The 26,219-nt window shown below is 45.0% G+C and overlaps 1 protein-coding gene across 1 annotated transcript in view; it reads right to left on the reverse strand.

The window, feature by feature from the left end:
- Window positions 1-26,219, reverse strand: part of NUDC (nuclear distribution C, dynein complex regulator) — a 35,528-nt gene that overhangs the window by 4,535 nt on the left and 4,774 nt on the right. Inside the window, exons 2-8 of the mRNA XM_044285279.1 lie at window positions 17,821-17,898; window positions 17,539-17,739; window positions 17,368-17,424; window positions 14,215-14,343; window positions 11,514-11,708; window positions 9,943-10,026; window positions 9,741-9,859 (exon numbers count right to left, since the gene is read on the reverse strand). Of these exons, the coding sequence (XP_044141214.1) occupies window positions 9,741-9,859; window positions 9,943-10,026; window positions 11,514-11,708; window positions 14,215-14,343; window positions 17,368-17,424; window positions 17,539-17,739; window positions 17,821-17,898 (863 nt within the window). The remainder of the gene's footprint in view (window positions 1-9,740; window positions 9,860-9,942; window positions 10,027-11,513; window positions 11,709-14,214; window positions 14,344-17,367; window positions 17,425-17,538; window positions 17,740-17,820; window positions 17,899-26,219) is intronic.

The raw sequence follows: 26,219 nt of genomic DNA on the forward strand, positions 1-26,219 counted from the left end.
TTTAACTGTCCTCCCAGAATCACAAAGTTGGTGCTGATCGTCCATTTCTGGGCGATTGATAGGTACTGAAATATGAAGGTGATTTCATGGAATGTAAAGGGTTTGAGGTGCTACGTCACCTAAAGAGAGCTAATACTGATATTGCGCTTCTTCAGGAGACACATCTAGCGATGGGGGATTTCGAAAGAATGAACAAATTATGGGTTAGAGAGGTTCATGGGTCGGCTTCGATTGACAGGAAAACGGGAGTCCTAATCTTATTGAAAAAGAATCTGAGTTGCCAGGTCCTGGGGTTGTCATCTGATACTAGAGGCCGTTGGGTCCAGATCCTGCTATCAGTTCAGGACACTCAATATAGTGTCTACAGCATTTATGGCCCTAATGTTAATAATGCTTTTTTTTTTTCATGACCTAGAAGTACAGTTACTGGCTGACCCTTGCCCAAACAAAATTATAGGGGGAGATTTCAATTCTGTAGTGATGGCAGCGGAAGATAGAAACCAGGGTAAACCATTACAGACGAGTTCTAACCCACAGGACAGAGTCATGGGTAGGTTGATGGAGGGAATGGTCCTGGTGGATCCATGGCACCAAATGCATCCTGATGAAAGAAGCTACACCTTTTATTCACATTTAAAAAAAAAAAAAAAAAAAAAAAAAAAAAAAAAAAAATCATGGTCGAGACTCCATTATATCCTGGTTAGCTCCCACTTGATGGGAAAGGTGGAAATGACATCTATTGGCGACATGGTGATATCGGATCACTCCCCAGTCTGGATCCAGTTGAGGGACACGTATCCCAAAGGCTCGGATTATTTATGGAGGTTTCCCTCAAATTTAGTAACCAGTGAAGACTTTGTTAATAAGCTGATCGGGTGGTGGGAAGAATTCGAAGGTGATAATCAAGAACATGAAGATTCACCTGAGCTGCTCTGGAATACCTCTAAAGTAGTCATTAGGGGAAAGATCAGGAGCTATATATTTGGAAGGAAAAAGCAAGCCCAAGTACGCCTGGAGCAGACCAGCCTGTTAGTTAGTCAGGCAAACATACCAAGCTTATATTCAATCTCCCACTGCCAAGAATAAGCAGAAATGGGTGACAGCTAGGGGAGCATTCAAGGCCAATGAGAAGGATAGGGAGTTATTGCATAGCACAAACATCAGAGCAACCCTACATAAATTCAAGAACAAGTCAGGCCGCCTTTTGGCTAATCTTGCAAAAGGTAGAAGAGCCCCCCAGTCAATACTAGGGATGTGGAGAGGCGAAAGGGGGTCACTACAAATCCGGCCATCATAAACTCGATAGTAGGAGATTATTACAAGCAGCTATATCGAGACAATAGAAATCCAGATATAGCAACTACTCTTAGATAGGGTCAAATTACCTTGTCTTAACGGCGAGGTCAGATTAGAAAAGCTTCAATCAGTCATTAAAAAGCTTGGCAATTCTAAAGCACCTGGTCCAGATGGCTTTAATCGGGGAATATTACAAGGCCCTGATATGCCAAGTCTCCCCAGTTTTGCTAAAACTGTTTAACGAAGTGATAAAAAGGTACCGCATCCCCAGATAAGGAAAATGTCACATACATCAAATCTGCCCAAACCTGGAAAAGACCCCCCTGGAAAACCCCCGCCAGGGTCTTCCAGACCCATTTCGCTCCAAGTTATATTTATTGATGATGACCTATCCTCAGGATAGGTCATCAATATCAGATCGGAGGGGGTCCAACACCCGGCACCCCCTCCGATCAGCTGTTTGAAGAGGAGACTCGCACGGTGTCAGCGCTGCCTCCTCTTCACTGTTTACCTTCTAGCCGTTGCATCTGCAGTGGTGAGCAGGTGTAATTACACCCAAGCCTTCCTATTGAAATGAATGGGAAGACTGGGGTGTAATTACACCTGCTCACCACTGCAGATGCAACGGCTAGAAGGTAAACAGTGAAGAGGAGGCAGCGCTGACACCGTGCGAGTCTCCTCTTCAAACAGCTGATCGGAGGGGGTGCCGGGTGTCGGACCCCTCCGATCTGATATTGATGACCTATCCTGAGGATAGGTCATCAACAAATATAACTTGGGCAACCCCTTTAATGTGGACACTAAGATCATTTCAAAAATTATGGCGGACCGTCTGACAATCATATTACCTTCCCTGATCGGGAAAGAACAGGTCGGGTTCGTGCAGGGGCGTTCAGCAGTAACGAACATCCGCACGGTACTAACGGTGTTGGATAGGGTATATCACCAGCCTAGGGTGGGAGAGACTCCAGCCATTCTCACTCTGGCTGCCGAGAAAGCACACAGAAATGAGTGGAACTTGGGTGCAACAACAGCAATGGTGACGCCCTCATTGCACCAAATGCCTAATATGCATATTAAGAAAGTACTCAGGAACGAAGCCAGGTAGCAAAAAATGTGTCCAAGTGAACCCGAAAGTCAGAAAAGCCCCGCTTTGAGACTTTTTAAAAGACAGAATTCTGGAGTGCAGAGCATGATAAATTCCACCCATAGTACTTTTTATTTTCCTAGGCCAGTAACGACACGCTCATTAGTCATGTGGCCTAGGCGCAGCTCAGCCCCATAGAGGTGAATAGGGCAGAGTGTGAAGCCAAGCACAGCCGCTATACAATGTACGGCACTGTGCTTGGCAAGCTGTGAGAAGGCAGAGGCTCTCAAAGGGGTGCCAATGCCTTCTCAAACAGCTGATCAGCGGGAATTCTGGATATCGGGAGGATAGGTCATTAGTTATAGAATCTTGGAAAACCCTTTTAAGCATGAGAGGGAACAAGTTATGTAGGCTAGGACAGAGTTGGCTCTAATGTATGAAAATTCTTTATACACACATTAAAGGGTGCACCAAACACTCTGCTATCTCCAGCGGTCCCATAAAGAATGAATGGAGTAGCGGTGTGCATTCTTAACTGCCATTCTATTCATTCGGGGGACTCTTGTTCTGCTTATCTGCTTGTTCTGTGGATAGGGAGTACGTTTTTTTCTTGGCACAACCCCTTTAAAGGGTTTGTCTGCTTTGGACAACCTTTTTGTTAAATGGGACCCTGGTCAGCTGTAATTTGAGGGGTAACCTGGCAGCATCACCACAGGAAAAATAAAGCATTACGCACTGAAAGTAAAGGGGGTCCATGTAGTACACAAACATGCCCTCCTTAGCAAGAGACACTCTTGGAGAGAAACTCTGCCCAGACAAACAGATGAGCATTCTTTAATATGTTGTTTGAAAATGGCTTTTCTTGAGCTTGACAACTTTTTGCCTGTTCTAGACAAGCAGTTTTAGCCAAAAGACCACAACATTCGAAATGGAAATATTCAAAACTATTTCAAAATCGAACTACTTTTACAAAGTCTGAAAAATTGCAAAAAAGTACAATCCTTGGTAAATCATTTACTTTAACCTCTTAAGGACATAGGGCGTACAGGTACGCCCTTGTGCCCTGGTACTTAAGGACACAGGGCGTACATGTACGCCCTGTGCATTTTCGATCACCGCCGCACGGCGGGCGGTGATCGGAACACCGTGCCTGCTCAAATCATTGAGCAGGCACTTGGAGCAAATGCGCCGGGGGGTCCGGTGACCCCCCCATGTATGCGATCGCAGAAAACCGCAGGTCAATTCAGACCTGCGGTTTTCTGCGTTTCCGGGTTATTCGGGTCTCTGAAGTCCCGATAACCCGGAACAGGATGGTGATGGTGGTGTGATTTCACTCCACCAATAACCATCCAGCGATCCTGAGTGGTGATGGTGACATCACCACTCAGGATCGCTTTCTGATTGGTCTGTGGGCGGTCCGGCGGCAGATTCAAAAGAGGCAGGCGCTCCTCTCCTCCTCCTTTTGTGTTCCGGAGCCGGAGGAGAGAGGAGCTGCCTGCACGTGTCTGCTGCACCCGATCTGTGCCCCCCAGGACCCGATCTGTGCCCCCCAGGACCCCATCAGGTACATAGGGACAGCTAGGGAAAGTTTGGTTTAGGCAGGGAAAAAAAAAAGGGAAAGTTAGTTTTTGAACTTTGATTGCATCACCCTAGTTAGGGTGTCTGGGGTCCACAGCACAGCTGTGTGACCCTAGACCCCCCAGGGGTGCTGCCACTTGCCCCCCCACCCCCTGCCCCCCCCCCCCCACCTTTTTTGGGGTGCATTTTTTTTTTTTTCGTGTACGCTGACTGTGGCCGGCACTTAGTGTCCGGCCACTGTTAGCGCATCGCACACCCCACCGCTGATCAACTTCGGACGGTTGATCAGCGGTTTTGAATTTTTTTCCCCACATTTTTTGCCCTTTTTTTAGTTAGTTTATTTTATTTTTTTTCTGTTAGTTTTAGGGTGAGTTCGTGAACACCCGTGCCCCCACACACACGCACACAAAATAAAGAGTTACACACACGCACATATACACGCAGACACACACTCCCCTATGGCCCGCCGGATGTTCTCGGCCGAGGAGGCATACGCCCAGATTGCCTCTGACTCCGAGAGTCCCAGTGAGGATGAGGATGACCCCACATTCCTGTTGTCATCCGCATCCTCCTCATCATCTAGCGATGATGATGAGCCCCCAAGGCGGCGGAGACGCCGCCAGGCGGAGCAAGGGGACCGCCATGTTAGGGACCCTGTGGCCCACACTAGTACGAGCAGCTCTGGGGCTCGTACTGGTTTCCCGGCCCACCAGTTAAATCCACCGGAGCCCCCTGCCGGTGAACTTGTCTGGTGTAGCCCAGAGCGATACGAGCCTGTGATTCCTGATTTTGTAGGCCAATCAGGAATCCAGATTTCCACAGTGGGCTACACTGAATATGACTTTTTTTGTCATTTTTTCAGTGACCCACTGGTAAATCTGATGGTGGAGCAGACGAATCTGTACGCCCAACAGTTCATCGCTCAACACCCGGGCTCCTTTTTGGCCAGGCCCGGTGGCTGGACGCCGGTCAGTGCAGCCGAAATGAGGACATTTTGGGGCCTCGTGCTGCATATGGGCCTGGTCAAAAAACCCAGTGTCAGGCTGTACTGGAGTGGGGACGTCCTATACCAGGCCCCACTTTACAGTACAGCCATGACACGCTCCCGGTTTGAGGCCATCCGGAAATGTCTGCATTATTCCGATAATGCAGCATGTCCCCCCCCGAGGTGATCCTGCCCATGACCGTCTGTACAAGATACGGCCGGTCATCGATCACTTTGGGGCCAAATTCATGGAGGCCTATGTACCTGGAAGAGAGGTCGCGGTTGATGAGTCTCTCATTGCGTTCAAGGGGAGACTCATTTTCCGCCAGTATGTGCCCTCCAAGCGGGCGAGGTATGGCGTGAAGCTATACAAAATTTGTGAGAGTACCTCAGGGTACACTTACAAATTTCGTGTATACGAGGGGCGAGATTCCCGGATTCAACCCCCAGAATGTCCCCCCACTCTGGGTGTTACCGGGAAACTTGTGTGGGACCTTATGTACCCACTGCTGGATAAGGGTTACCACCTTTACGTGGATAACTTTTATACCAGTATCCCCTTGTTCCAGTCCCTTGCCGCCAGATCCACGTCCGCTTGTGGGACCGTGCGGAAAAATCAACGCGGCCTCCCTGCCCACCCCCTCCAGGTACCTATCCCCAGGGGTGAGACCCGTGCCCTTACCACTGGAAACCTGTTGCTGGTCAGGTATAAGGACAAGAGGGATGTCCTTATGCTGTCCACAATTCATGGTAACGGCATCACCCCTGTCCCTGTGCGAGGTACCGCGGCAACGGTCCTCAAGCCCGATTGTATCGTCGCTTACAATCGGTATATGGGAGGAGTTGATCTCTCTGATCAAGTCCTCAAGCCATATAACGCCATGCGCAAAACCCGGGCATGGTACAAAAAAGTTGCGGTCTACTTGGTGCAGGTTGCCATGTACAACTCTTTTGTACTATCCCGAAGCGCTGGCAGCACAGGGACATTCCTCCAGTTCTATGAGGCAGTCCTCAAGGCCCTGATCTTTTCGGACCGGGAAAGAGCAGGCCGGAGTACCTCGGGAACTGTAGGTGCCCGGATCGTCCCTGGCCAACACTTTCCAGGTGTGGTCCCCCATACTGGAAAGAAGGGACGAACCCCAAAAAAGTGCAGAGTGTGTCGCAGGAGGGGGATACGGAAGGACACGACTACTCAGTGCGACACTTGCCCCGATCATCCGGGCCTCTGCATTGACTGTTGCTTCAGGGGAGTATCACACTTCCATGGAGTACTAAATTTATATCCCAATTTAGCACTGACATCGGATAAAAAAAAAAATGGTTCTCAGACTTGAGACACCCAAAAAAACTAAAATAATTTATTAAAAGTAGACATAGGTATTGCCGCGTCGGTAATAATCTCCTCTATAAAAATGCCCCATTACCTAACCCCCCAGATTAACACGGTCCAGAAAAAAAAAAAAAGGTGCAAAAAAAGTTTTTTTTTGTCACCTTACATAATAAAAAGTTTAATAGCAAGCGATCAAAAAGTCATATAGCCCCCAAATTAGTGCCAATAAAACCGTCATCTCATCCCGCAAAAAATGAGCCCCCACATAAGATAATCAGATAAAAAAATAAAAAATAGAAAATGACTCAGACTTTAGAGATACAAATTTTTTTTTAGGGTATCAAAAAGGATAATATAGTCTAAAACCTAAATAATTGTAAAAAAAAGTTGACTTATTAGGTATCGCCGCGTCCGTAAGAATCTCCTCTATAAAAATACCCCATGACCCAACCCCCCAGATTAACACAGTAAAAAAAAAAAAAAAAAAAAAATAGGTGCAAAAAATTTTTTTTTTTGTCACCTTACATAACAAAAAGTTTAATAGCAAGCGATCAAAAAGTCATATAGCCCCCAAAATAGTGCCAATAAAACCGTCCGCTCATCCCGCAAAAAATGAGCCCCCACATAAGATAATTGGCTAAAAGAAAATAAAAAAAATGACACTTAGACTTTAGAGATACCCAAAAAAAAATGTTGTATCAAAAAAGATAATAGTCAAAAACCTAAATAATTGTAAAAAAAAAAAGTAGACTTATTAGATATTGCCGCGTCCGTAAGAATCTCCTCTATAACAATATCCCATGACCTAACTACCCAGATTAACACGGTTAAAAAAAAAATAAAAAAAACGGTGCCAAAACCGCTATTTTTGGCACTTTTCCATTTCAGTCCGTTTTTTCCGGTAACAAAACAAGGGTTAACAACCAAACAAAAGTTAAAATTTATTACCCTGATACTGCAGTTTACAGAAACGCCACATTTGTGGTCGTAAACTGCTGTATCCGTAAAAGGGAGGCCGCAAAAGGAAAGGACCGACATGGTTTCTGGAAGGCCGATTTTGATGGCCTTTTTTATTGACACCATATCCCTTTTGAAGCCCCCCTGATGCCCCCCTAGAGTAAAAACTCCCTAAAATTGACCCCATCTAAGAAACTACACCCCTCAAGGTATTCAAAAATGATTATACAAACTTTATTAACCCTTTAGGTGTTCCTCAACAGTTAATGGCAAATGGAGATGAAATATCAGAATTTCTATTTTTGGTAACCTTGCCTCACAAAAATGTAATATAGAGCAACCAAAAATTATATTTGCCCTAAAAATACTCCCCCAAAAAATGCCACCTTATCCCGTAGTTTCCAAAATGGGGTCACTTTTAGGGAGTTTCGACTCCAGGGGTGCATCAGGGGGGTTGAAACAGGACACGGTGTAAATAAACCGGTCCATAAAAATCAGCCCTCCAAAAACCAAACGGCGCACCTTTCACTCTACGCCCCGCTGTGTGGCCGTACAGTAGTGTACGGCCACATATTGGGTGTTTCTGTAAACGGCAGAGTCAGGGTAATAAAGATACAGTCTTGTTTGGCTGTTAACCCTTGCTTTGTTAGTAGAAAACATGGGTTAAAATGGAAAATAAGGCAAAAAAATGAAATTTTCCAATTTCATCCCCATTTGCCAATAACTCTTGTGCAACACCTAAAGGGTTAACGACGTATGTAAAACCAGTTTTGAATACCTTGAGGGGTGTAGTTTCTTAGATGGGGTCACTTTTAGGGAGTTTCGACTCCATGGGGTGCATCAGGGGGGTTGAAACAGGACACGGTGTAAATAAACCGGTCCATAAAAATCAGCCCTCCAAAAACCAAACGGCGCACCTTTCACTCTACGCCCCGCTGTGTGGCCGTACAGTAGTGTACGGCCACATATTGGGTGTTTCTGTAAACGGCAGAGTCAGGGTAATAAAGATACAGTCTTGTTTGGCTGTTAACCCTTGCTTTGTTAGTGGAAAACATGGGTTAAAATGGAAAATAAGGCAAAAAAAATGGAATTTTCAAATTTCATCCCCATTTGCCAATAACTCTTGTGCAACACCTAAAGGGTTAACGACGTATGTAAAACCAGTTTTGAATACCTTGAGGGGTGTAGTTTCTTAGATGGGGTCACTTTTAGGGAGTTTCTACTCCAGGGGTGCATCAGGGGGCTTCAAATGGGACATGGTGTAAATAAACCAGTCCATAAAAATCAGCCCTCCAAAAACCACACGGCGTACCTTTCACTCTACGCCCCGCTGTGTGGCCGTACAGTAGTTTGCGGCCACATATTGGGTGTTTCTGTAAACGGCAGAGTCAGGGCAATAAAGATACAGTCTTGTTTGGCTGTTAACCCTTGATTTGTTAGTGGAAAACATGGGTTAAAATGGAAAATAAGGCAAAAAAAGAAATTTTCTAATTTCATCCCCATTTGCCAATAACTCTTGTGCAACACCTAAAGGGTTAACGACGTATGTAAAACCAGTTTTGAATACCTTGAGGGGTGTAGTTTCTTAGATGGGGTCACTTTTAGGGAGTTTCTACTCTAGGGGTGCATCAGGGGGCTTCAAATGGGACATGGTGTAAATAAACCAGTCCATAAAAATCAACCTTCCAAAAACCATACGGCGCACCTTTCACTCTACGCCCCGCTGTGTGGCCGTACAGTAGTTTACGGCCACATATTGGGTGTTTCTGTAAACTGCAGAGTCAGGGCAATAAAGATACAGTCTTGTTTGGCTGTTAACCCTTGCTTTGTTAGTGGAAAAAATGGGTAAAAATGAAATATTAGACAGAAAAATGAAATTCTCAAATTTCATCCCCATTTGCCAATAACTCTTGTGCAACACCTAAAGGGTTAACAACATATGTAAAATCACTTTTGAATACCTTGAGGGGTGTAGTTTCTTAGATGGGGTCATTTTTGGGTGGTTTCTATTATGTAAGCCTCGCAAAGCGACTTCAGACCTGAAATGGTCCCTAAAAATTTAGTTTTTGTAAATTTCAGAAAAATTTCAAGATTTGCTCCTAAACTTCTAAGCCTTATAACATCCCCAAAAAATAAAATATCATTCCCAAAATAATTCACACATGAAGTAGACATATGGGGAATGTAAAGTCATCACAATTTTTGGGGGTATTACTATGTATTACAGAAGTAGAGAAACTGAAACTTTGAAATTTGCTAATTTTTCAAAATTTTTGATAAATTTGGTATTTTCTGGTGCAAAAAAAAATATTTTTTTGACTTAATTTTACTAGTGTCATGAAGTACAATATGTGACGAAAAAACAATGTCAGAACGGCCTGGATAAGTCAAAGCGTTTTAAAGTTATCAGCACTTAAAGTGACACTGGTCAGATTTGCAAAAAATGGCCTGGTCCTAAGGTGTAAAAAGGCTGTGTCCTTAAGGGGTTAAAGTACAAGATAACTCACTTTTTCAAGATGTCCTGCTTTTTCTGTTCATCCGACGTCGGAAGGCCCATTGATTTCTGCCTCTGATCATACATCATTTTTTCTACCATACTGCGAGTTTCTCCATCTAAATCAGAAAGCTGGAACATACACGCGTCTGGTAAGTTGAGATCTGTGATACTACAAAGGGTATACTATATGTGTGGGTATTATCCGATTTTACCTTAGAATTTTCAGGGTTAATTTTCTTGGTATTAATTTCAGGCTCGGTCTTGATAACCTGACTCCACCATTCCATAGTGTTTATCTACAAGAGACTTGTGGTCAGCAAGTGAACAAAAAAATGCCCAAACATCAAAAAATACACCGCCTTAGGGAAAGTAACATGTTTATGCTGAGCATGCAGTGGCTCCACCTTCTGAATAAGAAGGGTTTCCTGAGCATGGGTCCTCCTCTATGAAGTCCATATGTCACATTAGGGCACGCAGACAGTGGTTGTCCTTATAGGGAGAGAGTACAGTCCTGTAATAAACAGCAAGGCCTCTTTCATACGAGTGCATCCTGTGTGAAAATCACACTCCACAAGCATGATTTGCCGTTATGGACACTTTCATAGGAGCACAAGGCATTATAATGCTGTGTGTCTCTGCATGACCTTACTTCTACAGAATTATACTGACCTAATGCTGTCAGTATAATTCTGTAGAAGTAAGGTCATGTGGAGAGGCACAGCATTATAAATTATAATACTATGCGTTCCTGCAAAACGAGTAGTCCATAACGGGAAATCACAGTCACACGCGTAGCTCGATTTCCACAAAGGACACCCTTGTCTGAATTAAGCCTAAGGGGCCACTGCTTATTGGGAAACCTGCTCCTTACTGCTATGTATGAAATTAATTCTTTATCAACTGCCTTTTACCATCTAATGACAATTACTAACATTTCTCAAAGTGATTGTATAGCTAATAGAAACTTCTAAAAAGACAATATATACACCATTCAGATCCATTTCATTGTTACATCTCTAAAGGTCACCTACAATAAGCACAAATAAAAGGGTTGTCTGAGAAAATCAAACAGCAGTCATGCCCTCAAGTACCCAAAATAAAAAAAATAAGTGTTAAACTCCCTTTTCCCCTGCGCCGCCAGCCTGGTCCGCTTACCGGTAATTGTTTACAAATGACAGTGGTGACAGGCCGACGTAAAGCACGATACAGTTGCAGCCAATCACTGCAGCAGTCTACTACTGAGGACAGTGTTTGGCTGCAGTAGTCACATGCTTTACTCCTGCAGGCGGACCAGACTGGCAGCACAGAAGAAATGGGAGAGTTCAACATGATTTTTATATTTTATTTTAGGTAACTGGGGGTATGTCCGAGAATATTACGTCTCCGGCAACCCCTTTGAATACAGAAATACATTAATACTACTGCTGCCACGGACCTCATATTGCTAATATTTTTATGCCAATTCTTATCTGCCTTTCAACCACATTGAGAGGACTGCCAAGCATGCACATAATTGAGAGGTCTAGAAGTCCTCTCTGTGTTATATGGTCTGTTTGTGGCGCACAGCGGGGGAACAGAGGAGAGTGTGGCCATTTAAATTAGTGATCCGAGGTCTGGGGCAGCAGCAATGTGTGTGTAGTAATCCACTTAATAGGGCTTGGAGGGCCTGACAGATTAGCTTTAATCTGCAAAAATACATTAGTGGTCACATTATTGAGTGCCTAGACACATAAGTGCTGCATGCATTCAGTGAATTCACTTTCACAGGTACAAGCATCCTCACCTTCTCCAGATGAACAGTCACCACCTTGCCATCTTCTATTAACCACGAGCACTCTTCCACCTTGACGTCATTGTAAAGCTCGCCATCCAGCACAGGCTTTTGACCTTTAAGGCCAATACTAAGTTTTCTCCTCCGAATATCTACCACCACATCTTTACTTTTCAGACGGAAGGAAATCGAAAATGGGATAACCAACTGTAGGAGAAAGAGGACAAAAGAAATTTTTTAAAAATAAAAATAAAAAGGTAAATGATTAAAAAGAACCATACAGATGTGCTGGAAGGTAGTACTGGTGGTGGGAACTCCAGCTAATGGACTATTACAAGAAGGGGCCTCCAGTTCTACAAGTTTTAAGCAGGGCTGTGGAGTCGGAATTCGTTTTGGTTGGAGTCGCTAGAAATGTACCAACTCCAGCTTTAAGAAAAATCTATTATTAATATTTCATAACTGAACTTTCATATGAATTTTATAAATGTTACTCAATTATATTATATTCTGCTGGCGATAGAGACTCATGCCTCACCTTTCGTGTGTTCTCCCCTGTCCAAGTATACTAGTTACCTTCATGTTGTCCCAAAGCCTCTACTTACAATGTCTGAAACTAGAGGTTCACTACACGACTAGAAGATCATCATTCTGGGTTCAGAGAAATAGAAATGTGTGAAATGGAGGAACACTGTATTGTAACGGAGCAAACTGAAGTTGCTTCAGAGCAACAGCAACATGACAGCTTAGCTGATCTTGTTGAAGCCATGTTTGTGTCAATATGTTCTCGCATTCATCACATGCACTGCTATGCATAGGCTGCAGCTGGCAATAAGAGACATGTGGCTGCACTGATTGGCCACTGCTGCCAGAACCCATAAAGTTAACTCAATTTTTGAAGAGACGTCCCATAAAAGGAGCAGTTATAGATCAAGTCACACGATGGGGCAGTACCTACGTAATGATTCAGAGTTTGGTTGAACCGAAACCCTTTCTTGTAGGCATGGCTAACCCTCAATTGACACTAAATGAAAGTCAGTGGAAACCGGTGACTGATCTGGAAGAATTGCTACAGCACCCATTTACAGCGACTAAAAAAATTACAAGCAGAGGACCAGGTATTTTTTCTAAAGGAGTGGAAGAACCTGATGTTTTCACCTATCCGAAAGTGGAGGGTTAATTGCAAGTGGCATTACTGCTTCAATGAAACAGAGAGGAACAACTGTTAGAAAACAAGATTCTTTTGGCCGCTGTTTATGTAGACCCAATGCATCGGATTCTTCTAGATCAGGCATGCTCAACCTGCAGCCCTCCAGCTGTTGTAAAACTACAACTCCCACAATGCCCTGCTGTGAGTTGTAGTTTTGCAACAGCTGGAGGGCCGGAGGTTGAGCATGCCTGGTCTAGATGATCAATAGCTGACTAAAGAAAAAGAAGCTCTGTTTGTAGTAGCAGTAAGGATGAATGGGTTACTGTCGGGAACAAGAAGAATTTGGTCTTGCTACAACATCTTCAGCCTCAGCAACTGATGATGAATTAGATTTTTTTCCCGCATAGAAAAAGAGTCATCCACATCAGAGAACACAGCTAGTAGATTTCCCTGTCTGAAATAAACATTTTCTCCGGCTCAGCCATCCAGTACGCTATTGGAACCTTCAGTTAACTACCTAAAGTTAAATGGTTATTCCCATCCGATTAATTGATCAATTGACAGCATATTGAAATTCAAGCAAACCTGCTTAGGGGTATTCTCATCTTCCCTTTTCATACTTACCTTCCTTGAGCGCGACGTTCACTTCCTGGATTCTTCTCCCGGCCGGGCCGTGCTTGCGCAGAAGACTGAATATTTTCTCCCGGCCGGGCAATGTCCTGAACTGCGCACGCTGCTGCACATGCACCATGTGCCACATGTGACTTATTCCTGGCCTGTATAGTACAGAGCCGGCGTGCGCGTTCGTGGCTCTGTACTATATTGGCCAGGAAGAAGTCATCATGGTGCATGCGCAGCGGCGTGCGCGTTCAGGACATTGCCCGGCCGGGAGAAAATATTCAGTCTTCTGCGCAAGCGCGGCCCGGCAAGATTCGACAGGAGAGGTGGCCGTAACCAGGGGAGACCAAAGACAACATCAGGTAAGGGGGGACTTATTGTCAAAAAAAAAAAAAAAAAAAGGGTGGGAATTGGGTAAAAACATGTATTTAGAAAAATGATCACTGTCAAATCATTAACAGATTTAACAGTGATCATTAATATCAGAATACCCCAAATAATGATTTCTTCTGCCCTAAGATTCTGATATGATAGGTGGAGAACAGCTAAGCTCTGTGATATGTAGGTTTATATAAATGGGAGCAGGATTTCTAGTAAAAAGCAGGACTCCTAGGAGAGACAGCAAGAGTCCTGATAACCTGCTCACATACTTCTCCATGTATCAGTGTTTATTCACAGAAAGCAGTAATCAGGTCCCCTGTAAGGATTTGCTCTGCTTTTTACTCAGAAACCCTGCTCCAAATCCTATCAACCTATATAATCAAAAAGCTCGGCTTCTTTCCCTCTATATTACCCTACTCACAGATAGGGCAGCAGGAGTTAATGGGGCCATGCTGCAGTTCCCAGCACAGCCGTGTGGCCAGTCGTGCTGCTGTCGGGGGATGAAGTGCAGTTCATAGCATATCCTAGCAAAGAAAAAAAAATTTGATACAAAACCCTCATACTTACATCCACCTCAGAAAGGGTCTGTGTCCAACGATAGTTTGGAAGGTCTGCTCCATTGCCTGAATTGGGCTTGAGCTTCCCTTTGTCTTTTTCATCTTCCTCCTCCTCCTCATTGTCCCCATCGTCACCACCCTGTACAATAAGATATAGGGAGTAAGTCAGGCAAGAACAGAAGTTCCGGTATTTACTGTCAAACTATGGGGAGGAGGAAGCCCTTTCACAGGTCACAAATAAAACAAGACATGTTGTAGGGGATTCAGATAAATGGGCTCTGAACAGGAAACACAAGAAATCCCAATTCTCTCTCTCAATCTCCCCCTTTCTCCGACCCCATATCTCATATTACAATTAAAATACATGCAGGACTTCTCTACAAAGACACGTGGAATACCCTGCATGCAGTGTGGGCAAGTTTGTCTTCTATCTGATCTTTATGACAGGGTGCTCAGCTAATGTACTTCCAGACATGCCTGCTGTAGGACATAAGAATTTGCGTGCTTAGACTTTTCTCATAGTTTAACAGTCAGTTCCATATCCAGAGAAGTTAAAGAGCCGGTCCTGCCATTTATATTGATGGCCTGTCAACAATACACTGGGCACCCCTGCCAATCAGCTATTTGAAGAGGGGGTGGTGTTCCATGCAAGTGCTGCTTCCTGCTCATTATACTGAGCGTAGTGCAATTACAAGTACTCACTCCATTCAAATAATACTTGTTATTAAGCTGCACCACTGAAACCTCCTAGACAGTGGGCAGTGTAATGAACAGGAAGCAGCATTCGCAGGGAGCGAACTTCCTCTTCAAATAGCTAATTGGCGGGGGTGCTGGACCAGTCGTAAGGTTATAAATGTAACTGGCAGGATAACCCCTCCACGTCACAGGGGCTGAGGGCTTGTATGGAGCGGATTGCTGTGATGAGTCTGCTCTATAAGCGGCGGGTGCTGGCTGTATAATACAGCAGGCATCCGGCTGCAATGACGGGTAACAGCAGTCACGCTGAACCCTGTAATCTAACCCCTCAGATGCCACTTTCCTCAATGAGAGTGGCATCTGTGAGGTAAGACAGAGGGATGCAGCTCCCTCGGCCTTCCGATCGGAGCCTCAGCAGTGAAATCGCAGGGCTCAGATCAGTTGCCAAGACAGCCTGTGCTCTGCTGAAGCTTCCCAGGCCTATCATGGTAAGCTTCCCGCTAAGCTGTGTACGAGGCTCCATTTATTTCTTTGGGGCTGACGTAGACGGCTCTTTGTCAACCCCAGGGATGAACTGACATGGTCGCAGAGGGGTGTGTTTGGAAAGAACTCCAATCCTGGCCATTTAAGCCAACAGTAAACACAGCATCTGAACGGTTTAAAAAGAGTGAGGGGTCAGATCGTTCTGCAATCGTGGAGTTCTAAGCAGTTGTCACAGCAGCCCCACACGATTAAAAATTCATATCAACCCCTTTCCTCATTTAGGCTACTTTCACACTCGCGTTTTGTGCGGATCCTTCATGGACGGATCAGTTCAGATAATGCAGCCATCTGCATCCTTTCAGAATGGATTGTTTGTATTATCTTTAACATAGCTAAGATGGATCTGTCATGAACACCATTGAAAGTCAATAGAGGACAGATCAGTTTTCTATTGTGCCAGTGAAAACGGATCCGTCCGCATTGACTTACATTGTGTGTCAGGACCAGTTTGGCTCAGTTTCATCAGACGGACACCAAAACGCTGCTTGAATGGAGACTGATCGGAGGCAAACTGATGCATTCTGAGCGGATCCTTTTCCATTCAGAATGCATTAAGGGCAAAACTGATCCGTTTTGGACCGATTGTGAGAACCCTTAACGGATCTCAGAAATGGAAAGCCAAAACGCCAGTGTGAAAGTATAATTATTGGTATTACTACATCCGAAAATGTCCAGTCTCTTTTACAATAAGTGGGTGGCCCACAGACTGACACGTTTACCAATAAGTGCTCCAGAAAACAGGTTCACATTACACTTGCTGGCTTAGATTTCAGTTTTGGCACACAGTAGTTCCAAAAACGCTCCAGAATTATTACCTTGTAATACATTGTCCCCTAAATAGTGCAGTTGTATAAAAGGGGAGTCATTGCACTGATTAGCTGCAGTTATACAAAGCCCTCAGCAATGTGGGCACATATGAACATGGGACCAGCACAAAAGCCTTCAGCTGCCAAGTGCACATGTAACAGGTCAGTATTAGGCCTCAAGCACACGACCGTTGTTGTGTTCCGTTCCGCAAAATAGGGTTCCGTTGTTCCGTTTTTGCTTCCGTGTGCCTTCCGTTATTTTTGGAGGATCACCAGAAAAAGGAAAGTAAGAAAAAAAAAAAATAATCTGGCAGGGTTGCCATGCAAATGATAGGGGGAAAAAAAAACGGACACGGATGACAATCTTGTGTGCCTCCGTGTTTTTTAGCTGTCCCATTGACTTGAATGGGTCCGCGAAAATAATAGGACAGGTTATATTTTTTTGACGGACTGGAACCACGGATGCGGATGACAAACGGTGCATGGGTCCTCAGAAACTCACGAAAAACGGACATGGAATAAAACAATGGTCGTGTGCATGAGGCCTTATAGGTACAAATCTGCTGACAGATGCCATTTAAAGGGGCTCTGCAAAAACTGGGGGGGGGGGGAATTACTTACCTGCTTCCTGGCGCTGGCTCCCCGCTCTTTTTCCTAGTCAGTGATGCTCTGCTGGGCTTCCTCGCTGTACACATGCGTTGTGATGCCTCCTGCAGTCAATTAATGGCCATGGCAGTGACTGGATACCCTTGCGTTATATGACCATTTATCATTAAGAAAATCATGTGTACAAACTGGATGTTTACAGCGTGGGAGCCCTATTGAGCTTCACAGGACAGGAAAATGTAAATAAGCTTCCTTTTACAGGAGCCTCCATTCTTGCACAGCCCTTTAAGGCCAAAATAGTGATTGCTTAAGGAGTCACAATCACTATACTGAGATGTTTCAGGACTTTGGGTATACTGCTCCATCAATGTTACCAGTACAGGCGCATGTGCAGTGGCTGCAAGGAAACGGTAACATTGAATCAGCTTCCCAAATCACAGCAGACTGGGGCCTGATATTCTCACTGGACGATTTATCCCTTTTCACAAGTCGGACATAGTCCTCCATTTTACCTTCTTCTTATCATTTTCAACTTGCATTATCTCTTGTTCTTTCTCTCGAGCTTTATTCTAGAAGAACAGAAAAACAGATATAAGAAATTTAGAAATCAAACAGAACAGGAATAATTTCCCATGTTTCTGACACTGTCTGCAGTCATGCACCGCAGCCCCTATTCACACTACCTGGTCAATCTCTTTCTGAAGTTTGTCCGCCTCTTCTTCGGTGAGCTCTGTGATTCGCGGCTCCCCCGGCTCCATTGCCTTCTGTTTAGCCGCTTGCTCATGTTCCCGTTTTGAAGCATCCCGCTCCTGCTGCTCGGCTGCCCTCTGTTCCCTGGCTGCACAGGATAGTTTGTTGTGGTGGCTGAAAGCTTCATTTATTAGCTGCAACGACATCAGATCATTTTTCACTGATTATGTGTGAATGACAAAGCTGCTTGTGCCCACTACACAAAGCTTTCTTACCTTTTCAGCTGCTCCAGATTCTCCACCTACGAAGAAGTCCGTTTTTCTTCTTAGAAAACTGAAGAAGGTATTTACCAACTGCAAAAAAGATAAAGAAGTAAATCTGCTTAATTCCAATTACACTCTAGTTACCCGTCACCCAACAGACATTTCTCGACTCCATTAACCACTTCAACCCCGCTAGCTGAAACCCCCTTAATGACCAGGCCACTTTTTACACTTCTGCACTACACTACTTTCACCGTTTATTGCTCGGTCATGCAACTTACCACCCAAATGAATTTTACCTCCTTTTCTTCTCACTAATAGAGCTTTCATTTGGTGGTATTTCATTGCTGCTGACATTTTTACTTTTTTTTTGCTATTAATCAAAATTTAACGATTTTGATTGCAAAAAAAAAAAAATGACATTTTTCACTTTCAGTTGTAAAATTTTGCAAAAAAAAACAACGAAATCCATATATAAATTTTTCGCTAAATTTATTGTTCTACGTGTCTTTGATGATAAAAAAAAAATGTTTGGGTACAAGTTATAGCATTTACAAACTATGGTACAAAAATGTGAATTTCCGCTTTTTGAAGCAGCTGACTTTCTGAGCACCTGTCATGTTTCCTGAGGTTCTACAATGTCCAGACAGTAGAAAACCCCCACAAATGACCCCATTTCGGAAAGTAGACACCCTGAGGTATTCACTGATGGGCATAGTGAGTTCATAGAACTTTTTATTTTTTGTCACAAGTTAGCGGAAAATGATGATTTTTTTTTTTCCCCTTACAAAGTCTCATATTCCACTAACTTGTGACAAAAAATAAAAACTTCCATGAACTCACTATGGCCATCACAAAATACCTTGGGGTGTCTTCTTTCCAAAATGGGGTCACTTGTGGGGTAGTTATACTGCCCTGGCATTCTAGGGGCCCATATGTGTGAGAAGAAGTTTGCAATCAAAATCTGTAAAAAATGACCGGTGAAATCCGAAAGGTGCACTTTGGAATGTGTGCCCCTTTGCCCACCTAGGCTGCAAAAAAGTGTCACACATCTGGTATCGCCGTACTCGGGAGAAGTTGGGGAATGTGTTTTGGGGTGTCATTTTACATATACCCATGCTGGGTGAGATAAATATCTTGGTCAAATGCCAACTTTGTATAAAAAAAATGGGAAAAGTTGTCTTTTGCCAAGATATTTCTCTCACCCAGCATGGGTATATGTAAAATGACACCCCAAAACACATTCCCCACCTTCTCCTGAGTACGGCGATACCACATGTGTGACACTTTTTTTGCAGACTAGATGCGCAAAGCGGCCCAAATTCCTTTTAGGAGGGCATTTTTAGACATTTGGATCCCAGACTTCTTCTCACGCTTCAGGGCCCCTAAAAAGCCAGGGCAGTATAAATACCCCACATGTGACCCCACTTTGGAAAGAAGACACCCCAAGGTATTCAATGAGGGGCATGGCGAGTTCATAGAATTGATATTTTTTTGTTTTGTTTTTTTTCTCACAAAGTCTCACTTTCCGCTAACTTGGGACAAAAATTTCAATCTTTCATGGACTCAATATGCCCCTCACGGAATACCTTGGGGTGTCTTCTTTCCGAAATGGGGTCACATGTGGGGTATTTATACTGCCCTGGCATTTTAGGGGCCCTAAAGCGTGAGAAGAAGTCTGGAATATAAATGTCTAAAAAATTTTACGCATTTGGATTCCGTGAGGGGTATGGTGAGTTCATGTGAGATTTTTTTTTGGGACCCAATTTAGTGGAATATGAGACTTTGTAAGAAAAAAATAAAATAAAAAAATTCTGCTAACTTGGGCCAAAAAAAAATGTCTGAATGGAGCCTTACAGGGGGTGATCAATGACAGGGGGGTGATCACCCATATAGACTCCCTAATCACACCCCTGTCATTGATCACCCCCCTGTAAGGCTCCATTCAGACGTCCATATGTGTTTTGCGGATCCGATCCATGTATCCGTAAAACACATACGGACGTCTGAATGGAGCCTGACAGGGGGGTGATCAATGACAGGGAAGTGATCAGGAAGTCTATATGCGTGATCACCCCCCTGTCATTGATCACCCCCCTGTAAGGCTCCATTCAGACGTCCGTATGTGTTTTGCGGATCCGATCCATGTATCCGTGGATCCTTAAAAATCATACGGACGTCTGAATGGAGCCTTACAGGGGGGTGATCAGGAAGTCTATATGCGTGATCACCCCCCTGTAAGGCTCCATTCAGACGTCCGTATGCGTTTTGCGGATGCGATCCGTAAAAATCACACGGACGTCTGAATGGAGCCTCACAGGGGGGTGATCAATGACAGGGGGGTGATCAGGAAGTCTATATGGGTGATCACCCCCTTGTCATTGATCACCCACCTGTAAGGCTCCATTCAGACGTCCGTATGTGTTTTGCGGATCCGATCCATGTATCCGTAAAAATCATACGGACATCTGAATGGAGCCTTACAGGGGGGTGATCAATGACAGGGGGGTGATCAGGAAGTCTATATGCGTGATCACCCCCTTGTCATTGATCACCCACCTGTAAGGCTCCATTCAGACGTCCGTATGTGTTTTGTGGATCCGATCCATGTATCCGTAAAAATCATACGGACGTCTGAATGGAGCCTTACAGGGGGGTGATCAATGACAGGGGGGTGATCAGGGAGTCTGTATGGGGTGATCAGTGGTTCATAAGGGGTTAATAAGTGACAGGGGGGGGGGTGTAGTTGTGTTTGGTGCTACTTTGCACAGCTACCTGTGTCCTCTGGTGGTCGATCCAAACAAAAGGGACCACCAGAGGACCAGGTAGCAGGTATATTAGACGCTGTTATCAAAACAGCGTCTAATATACCTGTTAGGGGTTAAAAAAAAAAAATCACATCTCCAGCCTGCCAGCGAACGATCGCCGCTGGCAAGCTGGAGATCCACTCGCTTACCTTCCGTTCCTGTGAGTGCGAGCGTTCACAGGAAATCTCGGCTATCGCGGGAGGACGCGTATATGCGTCCACCCAGAAGAGGGTCCTGCAATCCTGCGTACGGCGGTCCTGTAGCTGTTAAAGAGGTTCTTTGGGAATTAAGAAAATGAAAATACCTAAATATTAATTTATTATAAAGATATTCACAAATACCTTTCATTAGTTAGAATGGTGCATTTTTGTCTGGGGAGCAATTAGGAGAAATAAAATGGCTGCTGTCCTATTAGTGGACACAAAGCCTGTCCTAAATCACACAGGAGGACAAGTTACTTCACAACACTGAGCTAAAGAACTGCCTTATCCTCCCCTCCTACTTGTCGGGTATTATGATCCTGAATATACAGTAGGTGATAAGATCCTCAGTTGAATCTCTGTAGGAATGGATTCCATGAAGAAACGCAAATTGGGGCTGTAGTAATGGAGACTGCATACAAGTGCTGCTGCCCATTGTCCTCATCTCCTCATGAACTCCATTCCTACAGAGATTCAGCTGAAGATCAGCTGTATTCAGGACTATAATCCTTGACAAGCAGAGAGGAGGATGAGGCAGCTAGGGCTGCAACGATTAATCGATGTAATCGATTATATTCGATAACTGGATTCGTTGTCGACGAATCCAGTTATCGAATAATCGCCGATTCGTTGCTATTCGGGCGGGCGCTGCATCTTTATTTTACCTTTTTACAATGACGCTCCCGCTCCTGTAACAGCCAGGCAGAGCGGACGGCGGCGTAACGTCACTCACTCACGTGACACGCCTGCTCCGCCTCCTTCATTCATGAAGTGGGCGGAGCGGGCGCGTCACGTGATTGAGTGACGTTACGCCGCCGTCCGCTCTGCCTGGCTGTTACAGGAGCGGGAGCGTCATTGTAAAAAGGTAAAATAAAGATGCAAGCATCGGGGCCGGGGCTGTTAGGGGGTAGGGGGAAGGGGGGATCTGTCTATGGCACTGCTATGGGAAGGGGGGTCTGTGTATAGCACTGCTATGGGGAGGGGGGAGGATCTGTCTATGGCACTGCTATGGGGAGGGGGGTCTGTGTATAGCACTGCTATGGGGAGGAGGGGGGGTCTGTGTATGGCACTGCTATGGGAAGGGGGATCTGTGCACTGTTATGCCCATAACAGTGCACATATCCCCCTCTCCATAACTACGCCGTCCACAGATCCCCCTCTCCATAACTGCGCCACCCACAGATCCCCCTCTCCATAACTGCGCCACCCACAGATCCCCCTCTCCATAACTGCGCCGTCCACAGATCCCCCTCTCCATAACTACGCCGTCCACAGATCCCCCTCTCCATAACTACGCCGTCCACAGATCCCCCTCTCCATAACTACGCCGTCCACAGATCCCCCATAATAGTGTCGCCCACAGATTCTCCATAACTACGCCGTCCACAGATCCCCCATAATAGTGTCGCCCACAGATCCCCCATAATAGTGTCGCCCACAGATCCCCCATAATAGTGTCGCCCACAATTTGTTTTAATATGGCCTTTGAACATAATTTTTCAAGTAAGATCATATAAACCTCTGTTTTGTAATTTTGTCGTTTTTCCCCGATTAATCGATTAATCGAAGAAATTAATCGGCAACTAATCGATTATTCAAATAATCGTTAGCTGCAGCCCTAGAGGCAGCTCTTTGGCCCCTTTCACACGGGCGAGTTTTCCGTGCGGGTGCGATCCGTGCGGCGAACGTATGGCACCCGCACTAAATCCTGACCCATTCATTTCTATGGGGCTGTGCACATGAGCGTTGTTTTTAACGCATCACTTGTGCGTTCAGTTGAAATCGCAGCATGCTCTATATTGTCCGATTTCGACGTGACGCAGGCCCCATAGAAATGAATGGGGTGTGTGAAAATCGGATGGCATCCGCAAGCAAGTATGGATGCCGTGCGATTTGCACGCACGGTTGCTAGGAGACGATCGGGATGGAGACCTGATCATTATTATTTTCCCTTATAACATGGTTATAAGGGAAAATAATAGCATTCTGAATACAGAATGCATAGTAAACCAGCGCTAGAGGGGTTAAAAAAAAAAAAAAATTTAACTCACCTTAGTCCACTTGATCACGAAGCCCGGCATCTCCTTGTGTCTCCTCTGCGGTGAGCTGCTCCATTAAATATCGGTTAAGGACCTTCGATGACGTCACTCCGGTCATCACATGGTCTTTTACCATGGTGAATCACCATGGTAAAAGATCATGTGACGTACCATGTGATGACCAGAGTGACGTCATCGAAGGTCCTTAACCTGTATTTAATGGAGCAGCTCACCCCAGGTCCTGTTCAGCCGCTCAGCGCAGAGGAGACACAAGGAGATGCCGGGCTTCGTGATCAAGTGGACTAAGGTGAGTTAAATTATTTTTTATTTTTTTAACCCCTCCAGCACTATTTTACTATGCATTCTGTATTCAGAATGCTATTATTTTCCCTTATAACCATGTTATAAGGGAAAATAATACAATCTTCAGAACATCAATGCCAAGCCCGAACTTCTATGAAGAAGTTCGGGTTTGGGTACCAAACATGCGCGATTTTTCTCACGTGAGTGCAACGCATGACAAAAAAAATGACGCCCGTGTGAAAGAGGCCTTTAGCTCAAGTTGTGTGAAGTCAGGACAGGTTTTGTGTGTACTAATATGATGACGGCCATTTTATTTCTCCTAATGATTGCTCCCCAGACAAAATCAGCCAATATAACTAATGAAAGGTATTTGAGAATATATTTATAATAAAGTAAAACTTAAGCATTTTCATCATCTTAAAGGGAACCTGTCATCAACTTTATGCTGCCCATACTAACGGTAGAATAAAGTAGAGACAGGCGAGTCGATTTCAGCGGTCGGTCATTTTATAAGTTAAAAGTAAGTGGTTGCCAAGAACAAACATCAAAATCCTTGCAAAAAAAGAGTAATGGTTATTCATGAATTCCTAGTTTTCTACCAAATTCTTCTACCTAGTTTTCTCCCTTTCTCTCTAGGAGAGAACTGCTAATCATCAGCAGGTGGGTGAGCGAGCAGGAGATTATGAATAACCATGACTCTTCTCTGGTAGATTTGACTCTTTTCAAGGCCTGGGCTGCAATGATTATGATGCTGGTTCTCAGCAACCACTTACTTTTTAGCTCATGAGTGGCACACCACTGAAATCAGAATTTCTGTCACTATTTTATGCTGCCCTCAGTGAGGTCAGCATAACATTGATAACAGGTTCCCTTTTATTCCCGGAGAACCCCTTTAAGGTGTTTTCGGGAAATTAAATACTGATCAGCTATGCTCAATATCTGATTGGAGGAGTCGTCACACTCCCGGACCCCCTGCTCATCAACTGTTGCTTTTTCCATCAGCACTTGGGCAATCATCATGGTCCGTTCAAAACAGATGATGGGCAGGGATGCTGGGAGTGGGGCCTTCACCAATGATACTGATGACCTATCTGTAGGGCTCAAGCAGACGACCGTGTGAACGCAATATACGGGCCCCGGCCATTTTTGTACCGTATAATGGATGTGGACCCATTCACTTGAATGGGTCCACAATCCAGAAGGTCTGGTTGCGGAACGGAGGCACGGAACCCCATATAAGCACTACGGAGTGCTTCCGTGGGGTTTGTTTCCGGGCCTCCGCACCACAAAAAAAATAGAACATGTTCTATTTTTTTGCGGTGCAGACGGATCACATACCCATTCAAGCTGAATGGGTCTGGATCCATCTGCAGCAGCCACACGGATGTTGCCCAAGCATTGGGGACCGGATACTGCGGGCCCCAATGCATAGACCGGCTGTGTGCATGAGCCCTAAAATGCATGCTCAGCTAAGTGTGTTTGCTCCTGATAGGAGAGAGGAACAGGCCACAGCCAGAAGACTTTCACAATAGCTTATCTCCTATGGGAACAAGGGGCTATCCAATACCATAAACAGCCCCCCCCCCTCTCCTTCATGTGTCGGGCCCTTAAGAGGGAATATACTTACCCCGCTCACTGCAGCGCTCCTGGCCCCCACACCGCAACTGCTGCTTCACCTTGTACAAGGGTTAAAGGGGTATTCCCATCTCAGACAATGGGGGCATATCAATAAGATATGCACCCATTGTCTAATAGGTGCTGGTCCCACCTATCCAATAAACCCAGCTGAAAATGAAGCGTGCCGGGTCCAGCCACCACCAAGCGTTCTTATTGGCTCGCTTGGCTATTTTTGGAATCCCCACAGAAATGAGTGGGAGCGCACTGCGCTTGCGCAGCCACTGCTTCCATTCACTTCTATGAGGCCAATGAAAATAGCCGAGCCAGCGCTCTGGTATTTTTTGTAGCCCCATAGAAATAAAATGAGGCGGCTGAGCAAGTGCAGTGTGCCCTCCTCTTTGCATGCTGCATTTACGAGATTGGTGAGGGTCCCAGATCCGCACCTATCAGACAATGGGGACATATCCTAGCAATATGCCCCCATTGTACGATATGGGAAAAACCCTTTAAGTTTCAGTTTCACAGTGAGCTGTAAGGTTACTGCTAAAACTGCATTTAGGGTACTTTCACACTAGTGTTCTTCTTTTCCAGCACTGAGTTCCATCCTAGGGGCTCATTACCGGAAAAGAACTATCAGTTTCATCCTGATGCATTCTGAATGGAGAGTAAGGCTACTTTCACACTTGCGTTCAGAGCGGATCCGTCTGGGGTCTGCACAGACAGATCCGCTCATATAATGCAGACGATGGGATCCGTTCAGAACGGATCCGTCTGCATTATATTTTTGTAAAAATTCTAAGTGTCAAAGTAGCTCACGTTTGAAAATTGAGCCATACTTCAACTACTGTCAACTTCAAACGGATCCGTCCCCATTGACTTACATTGTAAGTCTGGACGGATCCGTTTGCCTCTGCAGCGTTCAGGTGTCCGCCTGCTGAGCAGAGGCCAAACGCTGCCAGACTGATGCATTCTGAGCGGATCCGCATCCACTCAGAATGCATTAGGGCAGTACGGATCCGTTCGGGGCCGCTTGCGAGAGCCTTCAAACGGAATTCACAAGCGGAGACGCGAACGCTAGTGTGAAAGTAGCCTAATCAGGATCCATCAGGACGTCTTCAGTTCAGTCTTTTTGACTTTTCAGGAAGGAGATAATACCGCAGCATGCTGCAGTTTTAGCTCCATCCGAAATTCCGGAACACTTGCCGGAATACCGGATCTGGCATTTTTTCCCATTGAAATGCGTTAATGCCGAATGTTCCAGAAAAACGGATCCAGCATTGCGGTCTGCGCATGCTCAGACCACAAAAAAAGTGAAAAAAAAATTCAAATAAAATGCTGGATCCATTTTTCCGGATGACACCAGAGAGACGGATCTGGCATTTCAATGCATTTGTCAGACGGATCAGGATCCTCATCCGTCTGACAAATGCGATCAGTTAGCATAC

This window comes from Bufo gargarizans, chromosome 3 (genome assembly GCF_014858855.1).
Source record: "Bufo gargarizans isolate SCDJY-AF-19 chromosome 3, ASM1485885v1, whole genome shotgun sequence".
In the NCBI taxonomy this organism is placed as follows: Eukaryota; Metazoa; Chordata; class Amphibia; order Anura; family Bufonidae; genus Bufo; species Bufo gargarizans.